Here is a 19361-nt window from a genome sequence, read left to right on the forward strand (position 1 = left end):
GATTTATATATCCCAGGTACTCGCATCATTTTGCAGCTGCTACCGGAAATGGCCAGTTACTACAATTACAGCATTTCTTAGCAAATGCCTGTTAGTCGGCGTAAAGTCCTTTTTTTGAGTAGGGGTCGGAGTGTATTTGTCCGAGTTGGATGGTTAAAGATGGTAGTATAGTATGTGTGTTTGTCGTGTGGAGTCAATTTCTAGAAAGTGTACGGGTAGGGTTGTGTTGCTATATTTCGCACAGACCTAGATCTTAGTGTGAAGTAGTGCAAGAATTTGGAAAATACTCAGGGGAGGGGCTTGGTAACAAAATGTTCATTCAAGGGGGAGTTGGCATAAGAAAGTTTGAATAACACTGAATTAAGGGATCACGGAAGAGTCTCCGGTAATCGTAATGCTAAGGCATCAAATGCAGCCTGGTCCTTTAAGGGGTAAGAGTGCAGAGAAAATATATCTGGTAAATAGGAGAATTCATTTCTCCAACTACACTTCAGCAAACGTTGTCCAGTCCAACCACATTTCGGAAAGGCTCTGCTCCCTGCACGAGAGGTGTTCCTCTGTGCAGGGAGCACAGGCAACAGCGGCAGACATGTGTAACGAGGAACGTCAGTTCTCACGCATGCGCACTTAAAATCCAAGTTGCTGTACAAGTTTCTTAAACGCTTAGTCTGCATGTGAGATGAAGACGTGTTCCTGTTCATTTAATTTATCACACTTTCTCTTCCGTAGTCCACCTCCCGAGAAATCTGGGAACGTAGTGGCGCACAGTCCAACTATGGGGCGGGATCATTGGTCCATACAAGCAGGTAGTCTTAATGGTCAGGGATGGTATTTGGAGCCAGACAACATTTGGAAGTGGATGGTAGGAGTATGGAGAGGCAGGAGGGAGCTGCATTTGGCGGTGGATGGTATAAGGAGTATGGAGAGACAGAAAGGAAGCAGGGAGGGAGGGAGGGAGCTAAGGAGGAGGCGGCCGCAGAGGAGATTTAATGAGGATGTGTACAGGATAGCTGAGGGTATGTGGAGAGATAAGAGGGAGGTGGTTTATAGATTTTAACTTTTCATATCTTATTTTCTGTTGTCTTATGCCACACTCCGTTACCACCACTGGGGCAGTCTCCAGGCGCTCAAGTGGCTCTGCAAGAAAGAGGCCAGGGTGGGTTAGTGAGGGTTGAATGATAGGATTGAGTATAGAACCAGGAGAAGCTGGCGTCTGTGTTGGCTTGCAGTTGGGTTGTTTGTGTGCACTTGCTTGGTGTATCCGTAAGGGTAAGGCCTAATGCCTGGGTTGTTTGTTGTATGCAAATGTTTGTTATGTTGGGTGTGTTTGTTTTGTGTGTAGTTAGCTGGTAGTACTGATCGTGTGCACTGGCTTGTTCCATCCGTAAGGGGAAGGTCCAATGTCTGGGTTGTTTGTTGTGTGGTGGTGTTTGGTGTGTTGGGTGTATGTTTGTGTGTTTAATATGTCGTTTCGCTGGTAGTTATGGTTGCGGTTGTGTGCACCGGCTTGTTGTATCCATAGGGGTAAGGTCCATTGCCTGGGATTGTTTGTTGTATGCAAGTGTAAATTATGTTGGGTGTCTGTGTGTAGTTTGGCAAGCCCATAGGGCGTGTATAGCACTTGGAAGCTATGTTGGAGGGGAGCAGGGTGGTTATTACATTGGGCGCTCTCAAAGTTCTTCCAAGTGTGTTCTCAGAGCTCATCTAGTTGCAACTCAGTGGAACCCTCCAATTTTCTAAGTGCAACACACTGGCTGCCCCCAACACCCTCCAAGCTCAACACCTAGCTACTCCCACAAATTACATTAAGTGCATTACCTTGGCTACTCCCACTAGCCCCTTTTTGCACAGCAGGAATTACCAGACAGTGTGCTTCTGAGTGCAACAAGATTAAACAGCTAATGTGACACATGTCTAATCTTCACAATTCTATCTAATGTGACGCCCAACTTGTCTTCATAAATCTATTTAAATGTGGCGCATGGCTCATACTCACAATTCTATCTAATGTGATGCATGGCTAGTCTTCACAAATCTATCTAAATGTGACGCATGGCTAATCTTCACACATCTATATATCACTATTTCATAATTTGTCTATTGTAACTCGTTTCCTGCCCCTACTATAATTCTAAATTCAAAACATATCCAGTCGCCAAAATTCATCTAGGTGCAACACATTTCATGCACCCAAAATGCAGCGAAGTCTAACCCGATGTCTGCCCCCTAACATACATCTGAGTGTAACATATGTCCTGCCTCGAAAAACCATCTAAGTGTAAGACATTTCCTACCCCAGAGTAGAGCTAAAACGCAATGCCCAGGCCCTAATCAAGTATTGAAGCTAATGAAGTGGTGGGGTTTTACTGGAGTACAGTAATAGCTGTACTTCCCACCTGGTCCACCTTACCTGTCTGTTGCTGTAGGTTGTCTCACTAGGCGCTAGTGGTCAAAGTGTACAAAAATAAGTAGTGGAACTGGCCCACAAGCCCCATCTCCACGACCCTTCCCACACACAATACAACCCCTTAACACATGCGCCTGCTGTTTAAAGGGACGTTCAGTGCAGTGCACTGAAGTGCAAGTTTCAACTGCTTCCTACACTTCTATTTTAGGAATGGTTTCTTTTGAAAATAAAAGTATAGGACCAGTAAAGCTTAATTTAAAAAAGTAGAGGCGCACCGCTTCCTCCCACTTCGACCACTGCTGGGCCGTCAAGGGCGAACAGGGGCAAACATGGAGGAGAGCTGCCCTTTGCCTCTGGCCCTTAACCGGCTGCCCTGGGGTTCTCGACTAAGAGGGTGGTCTACAACGGTGCCAAGTCAATCCCAGGGAGGTGGAGGTGGGAAGAGGTAGGAGGACTGCAGCGGCGGGGTCTGGGCAACAAACCCAAGCACGGGGAGTGGTTCGGGCTGGTGAACGAAAAAGGGGAAACAAAAAACAAAGATGGAGGAACGCAGAGGGGTGACACTCACCTGGCCAGGATGGTGCCACAGTACCCGCTTTCACAAATTATTTTTATTGGTATAGTCTCCTGTATAGTTAGCCCACAGCGTCCACTGTAAGAGACCATAGTAGGTTGGTGGTTCCTCTTCAGGTGAGACCCTTCCTCCTGCAGCTGAAAGCTGAAGTCAGATTTCTGGGGAAAGTTGTACAACAATTCAGGCTCCGCTGGTACCACTCCCTGTAGTGGGTGTACCGTTTGAGAGAGTAGGGATTGACATTGTTTGTCTCCTTGACCCTCCAACATTCTCTTGCAGCAGGTTTATTCTGGTACTGGTTGAACATGCCACCAGGTATCCCGAAGCCACCCCACTCAAGACAGTAACTGCCAGGTAATTTGCTAAAGCATTACTTGGCATTTTCATATTGGTTGGCTTCCCTAAAGAAGTTGTCAGACCGAAGAAGCAACTTTATGTCCAAGTTCATGGAACCCATGTAGAAGGAGTTTGGAGTCTCCTATACTTTTTCATCTGCTTATCATCCACAGACAAATGGCTGAGTTGAGAGCTTCAACAGAACTCTCAAAAGCATGATTGGAGCTCTTGTGGAAACCCAGAGAAGAAAGTGGGATCTCCCTTTACCAATTTTACTCTTTACCTACTGAGACGCCCTCAAGAAAGGGCTGGCTGCAGTCCATTTGAGCTTCTCTTTGGTCACCCTGTGAGGGCACCGCAACATATAATCCAGGGATGATGGGAGCTATCACTCCTCCTGTCACTACTAAAGTGGTGAACTATGCGCTGGTATGGAGAAAGAGGGTGGCCTTACTGATGGCTCAGGCCAGTCACAAGTTGAAGGCTGTTCAGGCTTTGGTCAAACATTGATATGACCTGAAGGCTTCAGTTCATTTTTCTCCAGGCCAGGAAGTCCTCATTATGAATCACATAAGGACCAGAGCTTTACAGGAGAAATGGTCCGGCCCTTGCAAAGTTGTGGAGCAACTTGGTGAGGTAAACTATTTAGTGGATCTTGGGAGGCCTGGTCAAGCTCCCAAAGTATTACACATACATCAACTGAAGGCATTAATCCCTAGGATTGATATGGCTGCTCTGCTCTTGGCTTCCGACAGGGAGGAAGCGGAATCTGAACCCCTTCAAATGGCTCCATTCAGGGCGTCAAATTGGCTCCTCAACTGACTCCTAAGCAACGAGGTGAGAACTTTTCTGAGGCAGTTCTTCCCTTTGTTTTCACCTACTCCAGGTTTGACTCCTTGTTGCAAAGATGAAATTGACACCAGGGACAGTGCGCCTACAAAAAGTAGGTGTCATAGGATGTCAGAAAAGGTATGATTGTACATCAAGTCTGAGGTCAACAAGATGTTGGATCTAGGGGTTATTGAACCCTACAGTAATCCATGTTCCAGTCCAGTGAACACACACAAAGGAAAGAAAAGCCACAACCATACGCTGAGATGGTTTTGAATGTTGTACAGTATGGTTTGTGCTTGAAGGTGGTAGTTTTGAGATCCGGGGGTGGCAGTCCTGATAGATGGTGATATATTTCCTGTGAGGGTTTCGAATGTTAGTTACGTGGATGTTTCCCATCCTCATCGCCAATCAGAAGTGTATTGCTTCAGAAGGACACAGGGTGCAGGTAAGACACTGGAGTCAACAGGTACAAAATGTAGAAGTACTTTATTTATGTTTCAGGGTATAAGTTCTAAGAAGGGGGCGAGAATAGGTAGCATCCTCCTCTCAGTAGTGTCTCCCATCCTGAATGACCGTCATCAATGGAACCCTGAGGGAGCCCATGATTTTACTTCTAGACAACATTCTACGGCTTGCATTGTATATAGCAATGCAAGCCCCACACTACAGATACATTGCGAATAGTTACACTATCCAAATAAACATTTTATATCAAAGTAGTATAATTTTGCTTTGTATTCACATTCCCCAATATACATATTTCCTTGAGACCCAAATTAATGTACTTGATAATTTTGAGGAACATTTTTTTCTCTTGACTACTGCCACCTAGTGCTGCTTAGCGGTAGTACATATAGGAAGAGCTTGTGCATGGGTAGTAGAGCTAATTTCTTCTTGGACATTCCAGAGATGGATACATCTTGAGAAGCCAGGCTTCTTTTTGCAATCCAGCAATGGGGAACACAGCCACAGAGATGTATTGAAGGCAGAATCTTCCCCGATTGAGATGGAGGAAAACAATATAACGATACAGGACACGCCTCTACTTGCTCCATTCCGAAGAAGAGACCTGTTTGGATCAATTTCCAGACCCCACTTGGGCTATGTAATGCTAAAACCAGCACAGTGCTTCAGTTTCTCACTGTAAGCAAAACTAATTCATTCATCCTGTCAGGTTTTGCCTGCAAAATGAATGAAATAACAAACATTTAAAAAAATAAAGTAAAAAGATTGTCTGCAGGATGTCTATCATATGATGTTGGGAAGTGTCCCTTGGGACAGGTGTAGTGCAGTGGTGGATCAAGGTGTGGGATATTCTGGTAGCCTGGAAAGTCACGGTTTGCATAAATAATTGTTTGACCAAGTACCGGGATAACTGGCTCCCATTTGTTGAATGTTGACGTTTAAACCATCTCTACTGTCAAACTATTCCCTTTTGGGATTCTAATGGCGGGAATGTGTTATTACTGCAGTGCCATGTAATATCGATGGGGGTCTTGAGGGCTGGTGGACAGATCGCACATGGGTTTCAGGAGCGTTGTGTCTGCTATATTTTGAAATCTCTGGGCTTGATCGCGAGCTGGGCGTTAGTCCTTAAGTGCATCAGTAACAGTGTTACTGCCACATTTAAGAGCTGTCCCTATCACAAGTCTGGTGTGTTTACCCCCAGCTGGAAGCTGGGGGTAAACACGCTGAGAAAATGCCTATTTCGGTGCAATTACTGCCGGCAGCATTACCAAGCAGTAATTGCTCCAAAAATTCCCCATTGGGTCCAATGGACCCAATAGAAAAATGGGGATTTACAGTTAGCGCCCAGCCCGTGATATGGCAGTTATACCCATATCCCAGCTGGGATACCTCCCAACTCGTGATCAGGCCCTCTGGATGTCTCGCATTCTTGTTTAAATAAAAGGTTTGAATTTTTTTTTTCCAAATAAAAAGAACAGTTGATATCATAACTACCCTTTCTGTCCAAAAATAGACAAATATGCATGCACCAGAAGTACGAATTTGTGGTTTCTTTTACATCACTTTCCAAAGAATGTAAAACAGCCCGCAAGTGCAGCGTGCACAACTACCTCTGACATTGCAAACTAGTATTCAGCAGTGGCCAATGCGTGCACCTGTTTGCTAACTTGCCTAACACATAGCAAATTAACTGCCATTCTTTCTTTTTTTTTTTCTTCCCGATTTTACATTTTTTATATCACAACAAATAAATAAAGCATAACAATAATGATTCAGATAATTGCATGAACATGATAAAATATACTTAAAAATGAATTAAAGAAAGAAGAGAAAAAAAGATGAAAAAGGAGAAGAGAAAAAAAAGAACCGCATAAATAACAAATAAGTCATATGAACTGTATAATTCATTATCAATCACAAACCAATCCTCATCAAGACATTTGTTCTGGCCAAAATAGCATTAGTGTATAGAGACGTGAAGCAGAGTCAGTCTGCTACAGTCGTGTGCTACGGTCGGGTGTGTGTTTTTCTCCTGAGGAGCTGCAGCAACGTACTCCAGGACACTTCACCTTTAACAAGAAGGCGTGCTTTTATAAACCCGGTTTTAGCGCGGCACAGAGTGGTGAAGCAGAGTCATTTAACGTCATGAGGCTGTTTAAATGCATTCCTTCCTTACGCACTATATAGTCAGAGGTTATTAAAATCGTGGAATACCCGACGGAACTTACAGCAGATCAAGTTCTTTTGCATATCGCATCTGCTTCAGTCCGTAATACAATCATGAGAGCCTCTGAAGAACTTCTTGTTTTCGGCTTTGACATCATGATTGAACCACCGGAGTTCACAAAGAATGCAAACAGCCGCATTCCATAACCATCAGGCAAAAAAGACGCCACTCTGAGTTGCAACGACCTGAGAATCTCTTGCTGAGGTCCCCACAAAGGTAATCCAAAATACTCAAAATGGGCGTAAGCCAGCTCGGGAAAACCGCAATCAACGCTCCCAAAACATGAGGCAACAGCAATGACCCGGAGTGCGTGAGTCCTGGTGCGAATTCCTATCTTGGAACATGAGAGGGTTCACGTATCTTTTCAACAATTTCGACATCAACCTACAAAAGGTCATTGTAATTTGCCTACAAGAGATGTGGCTTGGCGATGCTCCGTCAAGAGTAGGCTTTCAAATCCATCTGAATCCGGCAGTGAAGAACCCCCAGGGTCGACCCTATTCGGGGCTCTTAACGATGATAAAAATAAACATCTGGTTTGAAAACACTGGAAACCTTCAATCCTAATCCCTTTATTCAAGGAACAGTCCTGCAATCATCTCATACAAAAATGGAAGAGCGCCAGCATCTGCTGATTATTAATGGCTATTGGAATCCGCATAAAATCAGCACAGTTTCCTTCATAAAGGCTACTACTAATCTGATAGATAACGTTCTAATTACACACAGAAACGTATCTATAATCTGCTGTGGCGACCTAAATTGTTCTTGGTTTAGGGTCGACGCAGATCGAAAGATAAACGTACCTTTAAATGAGAATGAGATCTCCAGACGTAGTCAGGCTTGGATGACGGCTCTAACAAACTGAAATTGCTATATGTTAAATGGAAATGCTAAAGGCGACGAACCACCGGTCTCAACCTGGTACCGTGCTGACTCACACAGCATCTTGGATTACTTTTGGGTATCACAAAACATGGTTGAAAAAACGATTAAGTTGAACGTCGATAAAATGGTTAATAACGATCATGATCTTCTTCGTCTCTCTTGCATGATGGAGTGGGTAAACTCTGATGGGCAATATGAAACACTGATAACAGTAAATGCGGGAGGAAACCGTCTGCGAATCAATGGACCACAACTTCAATGACTAGGCGAGCAGCTATTTATACTGCACGAAGAACAACAAGTCAACTATGCCCTGTTACTGAGCCAACTCAAGACCCCCATGGTCGTGGCTCGATCAATGGGAAGTTCACATAAACATATGTCATTTCCAATCACCTCAGCGCAAAAGAAATCCATGCCGTGCGATATTAGACGACTGAAAAAGAATTTCGTTCTTTTCAAGCGGCCCGAAGATCTAAGAAAGGCAATCAGACAAAGGCGCCAATTGTATCAAAATTGGTTAAAATCTCACAAAACGATCATCCAGCAAAACAAAGCAGAAGAAATGATGAAAATGTTGGTGACCAAAAATACGAGACAAATATGAGCCATTTTGAATACGGCAATTCTCGTTGCTCGGCCACCATTTCAAATGAAATAAACAATAAGAAATGGGAAGACCATTTTTCTGAAATCTATCAGAAACCACAAAATGAACCGCGTGGTCAAATAGGGTGTGGTGAAATAACCTGGGAGGTGAACTGCCCTGCATCTGATATAGAGAAAGTGATCAGATCTCTAAAGAACTTGCACACGGCCGGACCAGATATGGTCACTAATGTGATGTTGAAAAAACACGCCCAACAATGGGCAGTACTGATCGAAGTTCTGTTTAAAACTATCTCCATCACTAAGCAAATTCCAGACTCATGGCTGGAGGCAATAGTAGTCCCAATATTCAAGAAGGGCAATCGGGCGGATCCGACGAACTACCGCCCGATTGCCCTACTTGACACGATTGGAAAGATTCTCGGCTCCCTCCTTCGCCAAAAATTGGCTGATTGGGCAGCGAAGGCAATGATTTCGGACATCCGTCAAACTGGCTTCACCTCAGGAGTGGGTGTTGAGGTAAACATGCTCATTCTTAACATCCTGAAGTTGGAAACTCAAAAGGCAAAGAAGAAATTGTATCTAGCCTTTATTGATATGCGTCAAGCCTTTGACAAAATTAATTGTGGCCTGCTCTGGAAGAAGTTGCAGAACCTGAACTGCCCTCGCTCCATATTGGAACCGATTCAAGCACTCCACAGCGACACATCAATTCGGGTTTCCCTAAACAATCAAGGCGACCTGTCGAATAAAATCTTAACACAAAGAGGCGTGAAACAAGGATGCCCTTTGGCAGCTGAGCTATTTAAGCTCTAACCAGGTACATTGTTTTTCACCCAAACTGAACACAACTCAAATCAAGTGCATAATATATGCGGATGATCTTGTGCTGATCGACCACACGCAAATTGGGTTACAACGGCTATTAGGCAACTTGCACAAATATTTAAATTCTAATGATCTGGAACTGAATGTCGAAAAAACTAAAGTAATGACTATTGGTCACCCAGGGTCCCGGAAAGACAAAGCCTTCAAATGGACAATCAATAACGACACCTTAATGTCAGTAAAATCCATTCGCTATCTTGGAGTTATGTTTAATAATTCTCTAAACGAGCATCATTGGAGGCAGGACCTAGTTGCCCGGATGACTCAATTTGGAATACAGTGTGCCAAGATTAATAATGAGTACGGGAAATTCAGCTTATCACCCGTCATCATATTCTATTTACAAAAAGTGATACCAGCAATTACGTTCGGCGCTGAAGCCGGTTGGAACATGAACCCTCTAACATGGCACAAACTGGAAGGATTATTTTGGAGGCGTGTACTGAAGTTACCAAACTACGTCTCTGTAACAGCGATCCGCTATGAGTTATCACTGAATTCCTTATATTCAGTGGTAATTTGGAAATCGCTGAGTGCCTGGAACAAAATGCTAATACTACCTGCAATACCTGCTTACAAAATTCTTGCCACAAAACCAGACGAATCCAACAGAATCTGCTAGTTGAGTGGAAATCATCTCTGGCAAATCATCTTCTAAAGGCCGACATAAAACTTGATGACCTGATTAACTTTCCGCAGTTGGTCAAAAAGAAATTTGAAACCTGGACCTGGATTTCAAACTCAGAACAACGAGATAAATTGAAATCAACGCTGAAAGCCGAAACATGTTTCCACAGACTGAACAAACAGTGTAGATATTTACTAAAGTGCCCTGCACATTACTATCGAGAACAATTCTTGAGGTTCCGCCTAAATGCCATGCAAACCAAAGAAATGTTGTGGCAACGAAAGAACAAAGACACATCAGACAATATATGTCAATATTGTTCGAGTGACATCGAATCGCTTCATCATCTAGTCACAGCATGCACTGGGCTGAGCATTCGGCGATCATGCCACCTTGGGTCATATGCCGCCCAGGACGATGATATGGCGAGTTGGTGGGGACGCGTGACTGCAGGGCATGACATAAATCTAAGCTGTGCTGTAGTGAATTATCTTGATTCATTCCTGAAGAAAGGGTCCACAGGTCTCAATTGACAGCGGAGTCATTGGAATGATTGTTGTCTATGTATCTGGTTAACTGTCTATCTAATTCTTCTGTGATTCTTTTGTTTTTTTGTGCCTTCTTATTGTCTATGGTTATTGAGTAGAAAGTGGATGTCACGCGCCAGGTGTCAATTGACTTATATTCTATTTTTATTGATGTTGTTCAGACGTGAAGTGTCCCTTGTAACAAAAGTTGTGCTTGATCAACTGTTAAGTTGTGATTGCTAGACTGAAGTTTCAATAAAAATAAAGTCATAAAGAACAGCTTAACATATCTTGCAAATAACATATTATCTGAGAACAGATTAGTATATGCTCTGATTCAGACACACTAACCATAGGTATCACGGAAGCTCCCCCATATGTCCAGAAATGTATCGTCTTTTTGGCCTGACGATTTGCACCAGCAGATGAAAGATTTGCTGGCTTGAATTACTTAACTTGCGGATGGTAATGGCTATACAAACCTGGCCAATGAGTCATCCGGGATGGTATATCCACCATGACGCGTTAGTTTGATGGTGTGCTCTTACCATCTGTACTGATAAACCTGCCATATTGGTATAAACAGCTATGTTTCCTCTCCTGGGTGTTCACAGCTGCAAGGTCCTCCTTTGCAGGTGCTTGTCAGATGGTGAAACTTAAAGCGATCCTCACGATACAGTCTTGTACCCCTGGGTGTCCTTGCGAATTAGTATTTGGAGGCAACTTGGCGTGTAACTTTTTGTGCAACCAGATGTGAAGACAGGAAAAGCTGTAGAAACATCGCCAGTGGTAAGAACCCAAATTCCCATGCCTACGTGCCCACCCAAATCCCCATTAAGCATTAGACCCATGATCATCTCACTTTGAGTTAATCAAGACGACATTTCAAACCCCCCATACCTGTTGGTCCTTCCATCCAACCCTGTACATGGCTTTGACATGAAAACCCTTCCGTGGTCCTTTTGGCCCATTTCCCACACTTTGTAGAATACCCACCTGTGTGCAACTTAATTTATTAGCTTTAGAAACAATTTTGTCAGTACCCTTCCTGCCTCATACATACATGAAGCCCACCTTGGCTAATGCATGGTCTTCAGCCATGCATTGCATCACCTCTGTAGCAGTCATGGCCTACCCTCTGCAGCCCCTCCACCTCCACCCATAAAACAACACATCTGGACACACTCATGCCAACCAAAGGGCCCTGGGCATGGCCTGTGGCTGTGCCTATTTGCTCCTTCGACAAGGGCAGAACCTGCTACCCTGCCCAAGAACCCAGAACCAACGAAATGGCCTACTGCAGCCATGCCCACTGGCTGCTTAGACTGAGAAAGCACTCAATATGCCCGCATGGCACGGACACAGTTTCCCGGCATTGACTCGGACAGGACCTTCACCAGTGAGCCTACTGGTCAAGGCCCATGAACCAGCCAATAAGCTTTGACCCGCAGCTGCTGTAACCTCCAAGCTGCCCAATTGGCACAGACTATGGCCCGTGACTACTTTGACTGGTGCTGGTTACATTCTTGGTCGGGTGTTAGAGCTGCAAGAACACACTCTATTGACGGATTGCTTTGTAAGTAGATTCCTGCTGGCTACCCGTGTGTATTTTTCACTTAAGTTGTTTTAAGGAAAACTTTTTTAATTTGCCTTACCAGTTTGGACTTTTTAATACTAGTTGCATTTCTGCTTACTTTTTTGCTCATCTTCCACCAGCTCAAGTGAAGCTCTCATGATCTGTCCCACATTATCATTGCAGGCAAGAGTTATCCGCAACTTGAAACAAACATTTGTTCATTTTGATGATTTATTGTTATTTGTGTTATCAGCTGTTCTTACCCAACCTTGCACAATGAAATGAAGAAAGCAAATTACATAACTCTTCCTAAAAATCATCATATAAATTTCACATAAACGATCAGTCAATTTCATTCCTTAATAAAAAGAACATATCCAACCAACCTTCATAACTCACCTGGAACAAGGTACTTCGAACACTGGCACTGTGCTTGATGCATCTAGCTCGGAGTTTCCTCCTTAGGTCTGTAGTCATGTAGGGTTCAGACATTCTTAGAGAAACATACATTATATTTTAAACTTGTGTGTTTCATGTAAGAAATGGCTCCCTGGATGCGGAATCTACCCCCCAGTGCTTGTCCTCTTCAACCAGTATGGCCCTGTTGCTCTTTCCTTCCTAGCCGATGAAGTAATTTCGATCTGTGAAGGGCACTGCCATTATCTATTGCTTTTGAACCTGTGACATATGTTCTATTTGATTTCCCTTTCTGATAGACGTTTTCTTCTCTTCTAGGAAGGATATTTATCGAATCCAAAAAGCCTGTGGGAAAACTATCCTCATACGTACCTCCCGTAAGTGCCAGTCTGTAATAAAAAAAAGATTTGCAAGCTTGTCTAAGTATTGTAGTCCATAAAACGAACACTTTGCTGAAGTCTTACTCTGTAAGAAAGCTATTCTCAGGCTTACAGTACCTCGCTGAAATGTCCTAGCCTATCAGGGAAGGAAGGTTTGCCCAGGGGCAACGCGTTGGTCTTGGAAGCAAGACAACGCAGCACAATACAGGTTCGAATCCCGATCCTGCGCTTGGAAACCTCTTGCTGGTATTAAGCGCGTTTATAAGAGCAATCTATGCTCAGGGGTCAAGTCCTAAAAATTAAAGTGGCAGAACTCGTCAACACACGCAACAAGATGTTACTTCACCAGAAATTAGAAATATACACATTTCATTGAATTGGCTTTGCATAACCACCCAAATTGCACAAGACGAATGGTATTTGCCTTTCATAAAATCAACACACACACACAAAACCAAGAGAGTATATTTGTTTTTGAAAACGTTTAAAAGGTGTGCATGTTTTAAACTCAAGAACCAATACAAATGTTTTCCCTGGAACTTCCAGTACCAAAACGGGACATTTCACCTTTAGTTGTTAGCATCATCTAAGCCTCTTCAGGAGTATAGCCTTTACACCCTGCTCTTACATATGCCACCGCTTGCATCAACTTGCAACACCTTGTGCCTTTCGAGTTACTTGAATGCGCTGTTAGCTTGCCACCCTGGCTATTTTCTCTCGAGCACAATGTGTCTCAGCCACTCTGGGTCATTGATGGCATTGAGTGATTGGGAATAGTAAAACCATCACAAAATCACTAGAGCCCAAGCATGGACACTTCCGCCTTATTTTCTATTGAAGTGATATTACACAAGGTAATGGCCCGCCGCCCAAGTTAAGGGCCCGCCACCCAAGTTAAGGACCCGAGTGAAGCGAGGGTCCCTTAACGCAGGCAGCAGTTCTGTTATTGACTTAGTCGGACCGCTGCCTCCTGTAATATCGTCATTAGCACCTGTGTAGTTACCTACATGGGTGCTAATGGTGTTTATTTTATTTTTTAAAACAGAAACTTACCTTCTTCTCTGCGGCCCGGCGCGGTGTCCTGGTTCACAGTCAGTTTTCGATGTTGATGACTGTGACATCAACAGCATTGAAAAGGGTGCCCGGGAACCATGGTGCGGCACCGTGCCCCGCAGAAAAGGTAAGTTTCTTTTTGTTTAAAAATAATGAACTGTTGGCACCCGCATAGGTAACTACACGGGTGCTAAGATGTGAGGGGGAGGGATGGGAAAGGAAGGACGAGCGCAGAAGGGAAGGGGGTGCTGGCCAACAGCAACCAGGCTGCTCGGAACACTGGCTTGCACTATACAGTACAGCCTGAGTTCCGAGCATCCCGGTTGGCCAGCGACACCTGCCAGGGTGCTAATGAAAGTTAAAAAGAGGCTACTAAGTTTTAAAACTAGAAAATTGTTCTGTAATTGTTCTTTTTGTGTCAATTGCTGCTGACAATACATCTGAAAATGTGCAGTCGTCACTAGTTAGTGATCATTGATTCTTGGCAAGGAGGAAATGGTTTTCTGTGTCCATGTGGGCAAATCAGAGCACCAGTGACTATGCCTGACTAGTACCTTGAAATTCCTGTTCCTGCTGACAATTTCTGAATCCAGAAAGCACACGTTACATTTAAACAGTCTTTTCACTGCTACAAGTATTGAACACTACTAATTTTCTATTTCATGGGGCAAGTGATGTGGGTTTTTTGCAGCGCACGGGTGGGTTTGTTCACATGGGTATGACGTCCTTTTGCCAACTGGGTTTTTCAATAGAATTTTTGCAGAAAACATTCCTTGGAAAAAACTCATCAAAATTTAGAGGGAGGAGTGGTAAGGGGATAAAAGGGGCAAGGAGGGGCTTGGAGCAGGTATACAAATATAGGGAAAGGGAGGGGTGGAACCCCCAATACATAAGAATGTCAGAGAGTTTTGGATTTAATTTTGTTTGTTAAAAATTTAATCGAAAAAACACCTGTCGGCATAACCTAGAACCATTCACGTGGCTGCCACACAGCACCTGCCATTGATGAGATGTGCAATGGGAAAAGTCCTTGCCTGTATGTTCTTGGAAGTTACAAATCACAAGCATTGGCAATGCACTGTTCCAAGTATCCGAAAAGAGGATGCAATTGCTTCCATCATTGATACTGACGGTAGGATTACATTTGACCCACATAAAATTAATTTGGTTTTCCATGACTTTTATGTGGATTTATATTGCAATGAAACCTGGGTCAATGGTATTGGGAGTAATTTATTTAGTAATCTAGAGCTTCCGAAAATTTCAGATGAAGAATTTCGGCTTCTGGCAACGGACCTTACGGTTGATGAAGTGAAAAATGCAATTTCTAGATTGAACGTTGGTAAATCTCCTGGCCCTGACAGACTTCCTTGTGAATTTTATAAGATTCTCCCTGAATCAGCTATCGAACTTTTAAGGGATATGTTCATTGCTAGTAAATCATCAGGGATACTGCCTGTCAGCACAAGACATGCCTCAATATCTGTTTCTTTTTGAAGAAAGGGAAAGATGGCAACTATCCAGTGAACCATCGCCCTATCAGTCTCATCAATACTGATAATACAATTTTAACTAAAGTTTTGGCTTTACGATTGGAATCATATCTTCCAAAGTTGATTGGTATAGAACAGTGCCATTTTATGAGGAATAGACGCATGTCGAGTAATATTAGACAATTGTTTCACACTATGGAGCGAGCTACTGAGATTGATTGTGATGCAGCTGTCTTCTCCCTCGACGCATAGAAAGCTTTCGACCGGCTTAATTGGAAGTATTTGTTTTCCCTTTTAAAGTAAATGAATCTTGGAGTAGAGTTTATCTCGTGGATTGAGCTTTTATACTCCGATCCGACGGCTGATATCAATACAAATGGAATCAAGTCTGAAAGATTTGTTTTGGAGAGGGGAACTCGCCAGGGATGTCCGTTCTCTCCGCTTTTATTTATTCTGGCGATTGAACCGTTGGCTGTCTTTCTGAAAAATGATCCTGGTTTGGAAGGAGTGAGTTGTTGGGGTGTTACACAGAAGACATGTTTTAATGCGGACGATCTTTTGTTTGTTCTTAGGAACTTGGATTATTCCCTCCGATGTTTGATGCAAATTTTGCGGGAGTTCTATGCTTCCTCAGGGTTTAAGGTAAACTGGTCTAAGTAAGAGGTTTTGCCTCTTTCGTTTCGTTGTAATAAATCTTTGGTGACCGGATTAGGATTTAAATGGTGTGATTTACAGCTGCTGTATTTTAGGCATCTAGTTGACATCCTCAGTTATGAGTATTGTTGATGAGAACATGTGAGATTACTCGAGAATGTAGATTGGCGCTGGAAAGGTGGACTCTTCTTAATTTGTCATTGTGGGGGAAAGTTAACGCCCTTAAGATTAATTTGACTGCGAGCGTTATTATGTGACAAGTATGCTGCCTCTGAAAATCAATAATTGCTACTGGAAAGATCTAGACCGTCTTATGCAGGAGTTTTTGTGGGACAGGAAACCCCGGAGACTTAGCATTTGGAAACTGCAACTTCCAGTTCATGAAGGTAGACTGGGGGTTCCGAATTTCAAGGCATATCATTTAGCCTTTTCTTCACATTCGTTCTTACCCTTTTTTAATGCAAATCCGGATCGATGGGCTTTGGCGGAATCTAATGCCTTTGGTCCACTTGGACTAGAGGCGTTGTTGACTACTAATTCTAAGGATCGAGGATGCATATAATTTGTAACGGCATCTCTAGGCACGGCTTGGAGTGAGCTGTTGACATTATTGGGCATGGATGCTTTCAGGAGTTTACATGCGTCCATTTGGTTGAATCCTAAGATTAGGGACAACAAAAACCCATTTTTTGGCCTGATTGTTTTTTTGCTGGTATTATAATGATTGGTGATCTTTGGAAGGATGGTAGATGGATGTCTGCTAACGAGTTGCGGGAGAAATGTGATTTTTGGGATCTGACGGACTCTGCCTGTAGACGTTTGAAGAGGTCAATAGGCGACATTGATTGGACTAATACAATAGACTTTGATATTTTTCTTGTGCCGTCTGAGGAGAACGGAGGTGGTTTAGCGAGTTGAATCTATAAATTGATTGTATCAAACTACCGTAATAATGACGCACTGCGGTATCTCTGGAGTTTGAGAATAGGGTCTGAAATCACACCTGATAGTTGGCGAAATATTTGCAGGAATGTTTCCTTGTGCTCTTTGAAATTAGGTGAAAGGTCCCGTCAACTCAAGATTCTTAATCGCGTTTATTGGTGCCCAGAAAAGCTAAAGATGAGAGGTATGATGGATAATGATGAATGTTGGGGTTGTGGACATGCAGTGGGTTCATTGGAACATATGTTGTGGAGTTGTGTCAGGGTCTCTGGATTCTGGTCTGTAGTTTGTGACGCTTGTACTCAGATTTCCCGTGGTGATCCTAATTTGGATTTCAAGACGATGGTATTGGGTGATGACTCTGAGATTTGTGATATCAGCACTTCCCACAAAAAATCTCATTTTAGGGGAGCCATCATTGCCAAACGCTTGATACTTCGGGGTTGGAAGAGTGGGATTCCTCCTTCGTTTGATGATTGGACAGAAGAAATGCACAAACTCTCAAGAATTGAAAAGTTGATTTATAAGCTGAAATGCAAATTGTCTTTTTATGACAAGATATGGGGAAAGTTTAATGATCTGTTTTGAATTCTTGTTTTTTCTTTTTCCTTTGTTTTTCTTTGAGTGTTCTTGTATACAAGTTGTTATGAAATTTGTGGGCTGTTTTGTTTAAATTGTAAATATTGTAAATATGTGGTTTAACTACTGCATTTTAAAGATTTAAATACAGCCAACAAAAGAAATGGTGTGATAATGTCACCTGCTTCTAGCCATTGTTTCAAACAGACTTCCGACTGGTACTCATGATGTAAAGAAATATTTGGCACTCAAGGAGAAAGCAATTAATGTTTTGTGTAAGTGCAACAAACTTTAAAATAATTTTGTCGGAGCCCTATAAAATGTGGTCTTTTTTCTCTTGACTACGGTGTCTTCCAATCAAATGGTCTATATGAAAAGTAAGACCAGGCAATGAGTTAGAGTTTACCTCCAGAATGTAAGAAGGCAAAGATGTTATCCAAAGACAGCACATTACTATAAATTGAGATAATATGATATGTCCAGAATCACAGGATCATCTGGCAGGGTAGTGCAGACCCCATATGAGCCGCAACCCTCCTTCTCTCTGGACCTCCAGCTCCCTACCTTTAAAACCCTGTGTTTTGCTTGTCTTCATTTTAATTTGGCTCAATTGTTTTCTCTGTTTTGTGTAGGGTTTTCACCTTTCTTTGGGAATATATGTTGAAATGCACTTTGGTAATTGAATGTTGTCAGGTTTAAGGTGTACTGAAAAAAGATTGACTAGTTAAAAGAAATCTTGGTGGGAAACTGCATTGCTGTTTTGTAAATGCAGTTGTCCAGTCTTCATCTGAAGAATATTTAGAATGCATTAAATACCAACAGTTATTGACTGCTTTCCAAGCATTCTGATTGGCTGAGAGGTGGTTCATAATTACCTCCATTTGCTAAATGATCAGAACAAAATGTGTGGAGTTGTTTTCAATCATTAATAAAAGAATATTAGTTTGATTAAATGAACATAAATTAAAGACACTAATTCTTAAAAAATAAATGTTTTTAAAAAGTATCGAAAAAAATAAAGAACTTATTTCATTTTAACTCTGCCAAATCAGTGTATTTTTGTTGTTTGTTTACAGTTTATAAAAAACCAAAGATAGAGCTAAAAAGATGTACCTCACAATTTTAAGTCCCTTAGAAGCAAACAAGTGCAGCTTTTCGCCTCCGTTCCTTCCGCTACACTGTGTGCTTTTTAACAAACGTGCCAATTGATCGTGATCTTTACTGTATCGTGACAGACTAAGTTTGTGTCTGCCACAAAACATGAGGTGCTCCACATGCTTAATTTATAGGCATCGAGATAAGTGGAGAGTCGGAGACAAAATATACAGAAAAGCTGGTCTGTGTTATTCTTATTAATTTGAATATCAGCAAATACAATTCCACAGTAGATTACAAAAGTTTGTTTATTCGTACTTAAAAGTCTGTTCGATGACAAACACTAAGTGAAACTTCAATGACCACCAACCTAAGAGTGCAATGTGTTAAATACTAAACTCGTACACCTTCATTCACATGCATACCTTAGACCAGTCACGTGTCTGGTCCACACACATCACCCAAAAACATAAAGCCGTGGTGTCGCCTGAAGGAACACACACGGTTACAAAGACTAACCAAATCGGAATACCATCCAGATCAAAATTTTGTGCAAAAACTGGAGAAAACCTGATTGCACATGCAATTAATCGTGAACAACACCTGCAATTCACTGACAGGATATCATTCTTAGTACAATTCCTCATGTAGTGTGATTTATTTCCTAATAACTTTCGAACATGCCAATACGACAGAGCAAAATTGCCCCATTTTAGCTGAAAGTTCATGCGGAATCTTCTTTTGTTGACATGGCTTGATTGAAAGGCGGCCTACCCGGCTGGGGGG

At 42.5% G+C, this 19361-nt stretch overlaps 1 protein-coding gene across 1 annotated transcript in view; it reads left to right on the forward strand.

The window, feature by feature from the left end:
- Positions 1-19361, forward strand: part of TRAM2 (translocation associated membrane protein 2) — a 271865-nt gene that overhangs the window by 203511 nt on the left and 48993 nt on the right. The window contains exon 5 of the mRNA XM_069605739.1: positions 12698-12756. Coding sequence (XP_069461840.1) covers positions 12698-12756 — 59 coding nt within the window. The remainder of the gene's footprint in view (positions 1-12697; positions 12757-19361) is intronic.

This window comes from Ambystoma mexicanum, chromosome 4p, assembly GCF_040938575.1.
Source record: "Ambystoma mexicanum isolate Mex_15411 chromosome 4p, UKY_AmexF1_1, whole genome shotgun sequence".
NCBI classification, from domain to species: Eukaryota; Metazoa; Chordata; class Amphibia; order Caudata; family Ambystomatidae; genus Ambystoma; species Ambystoma mexicanum.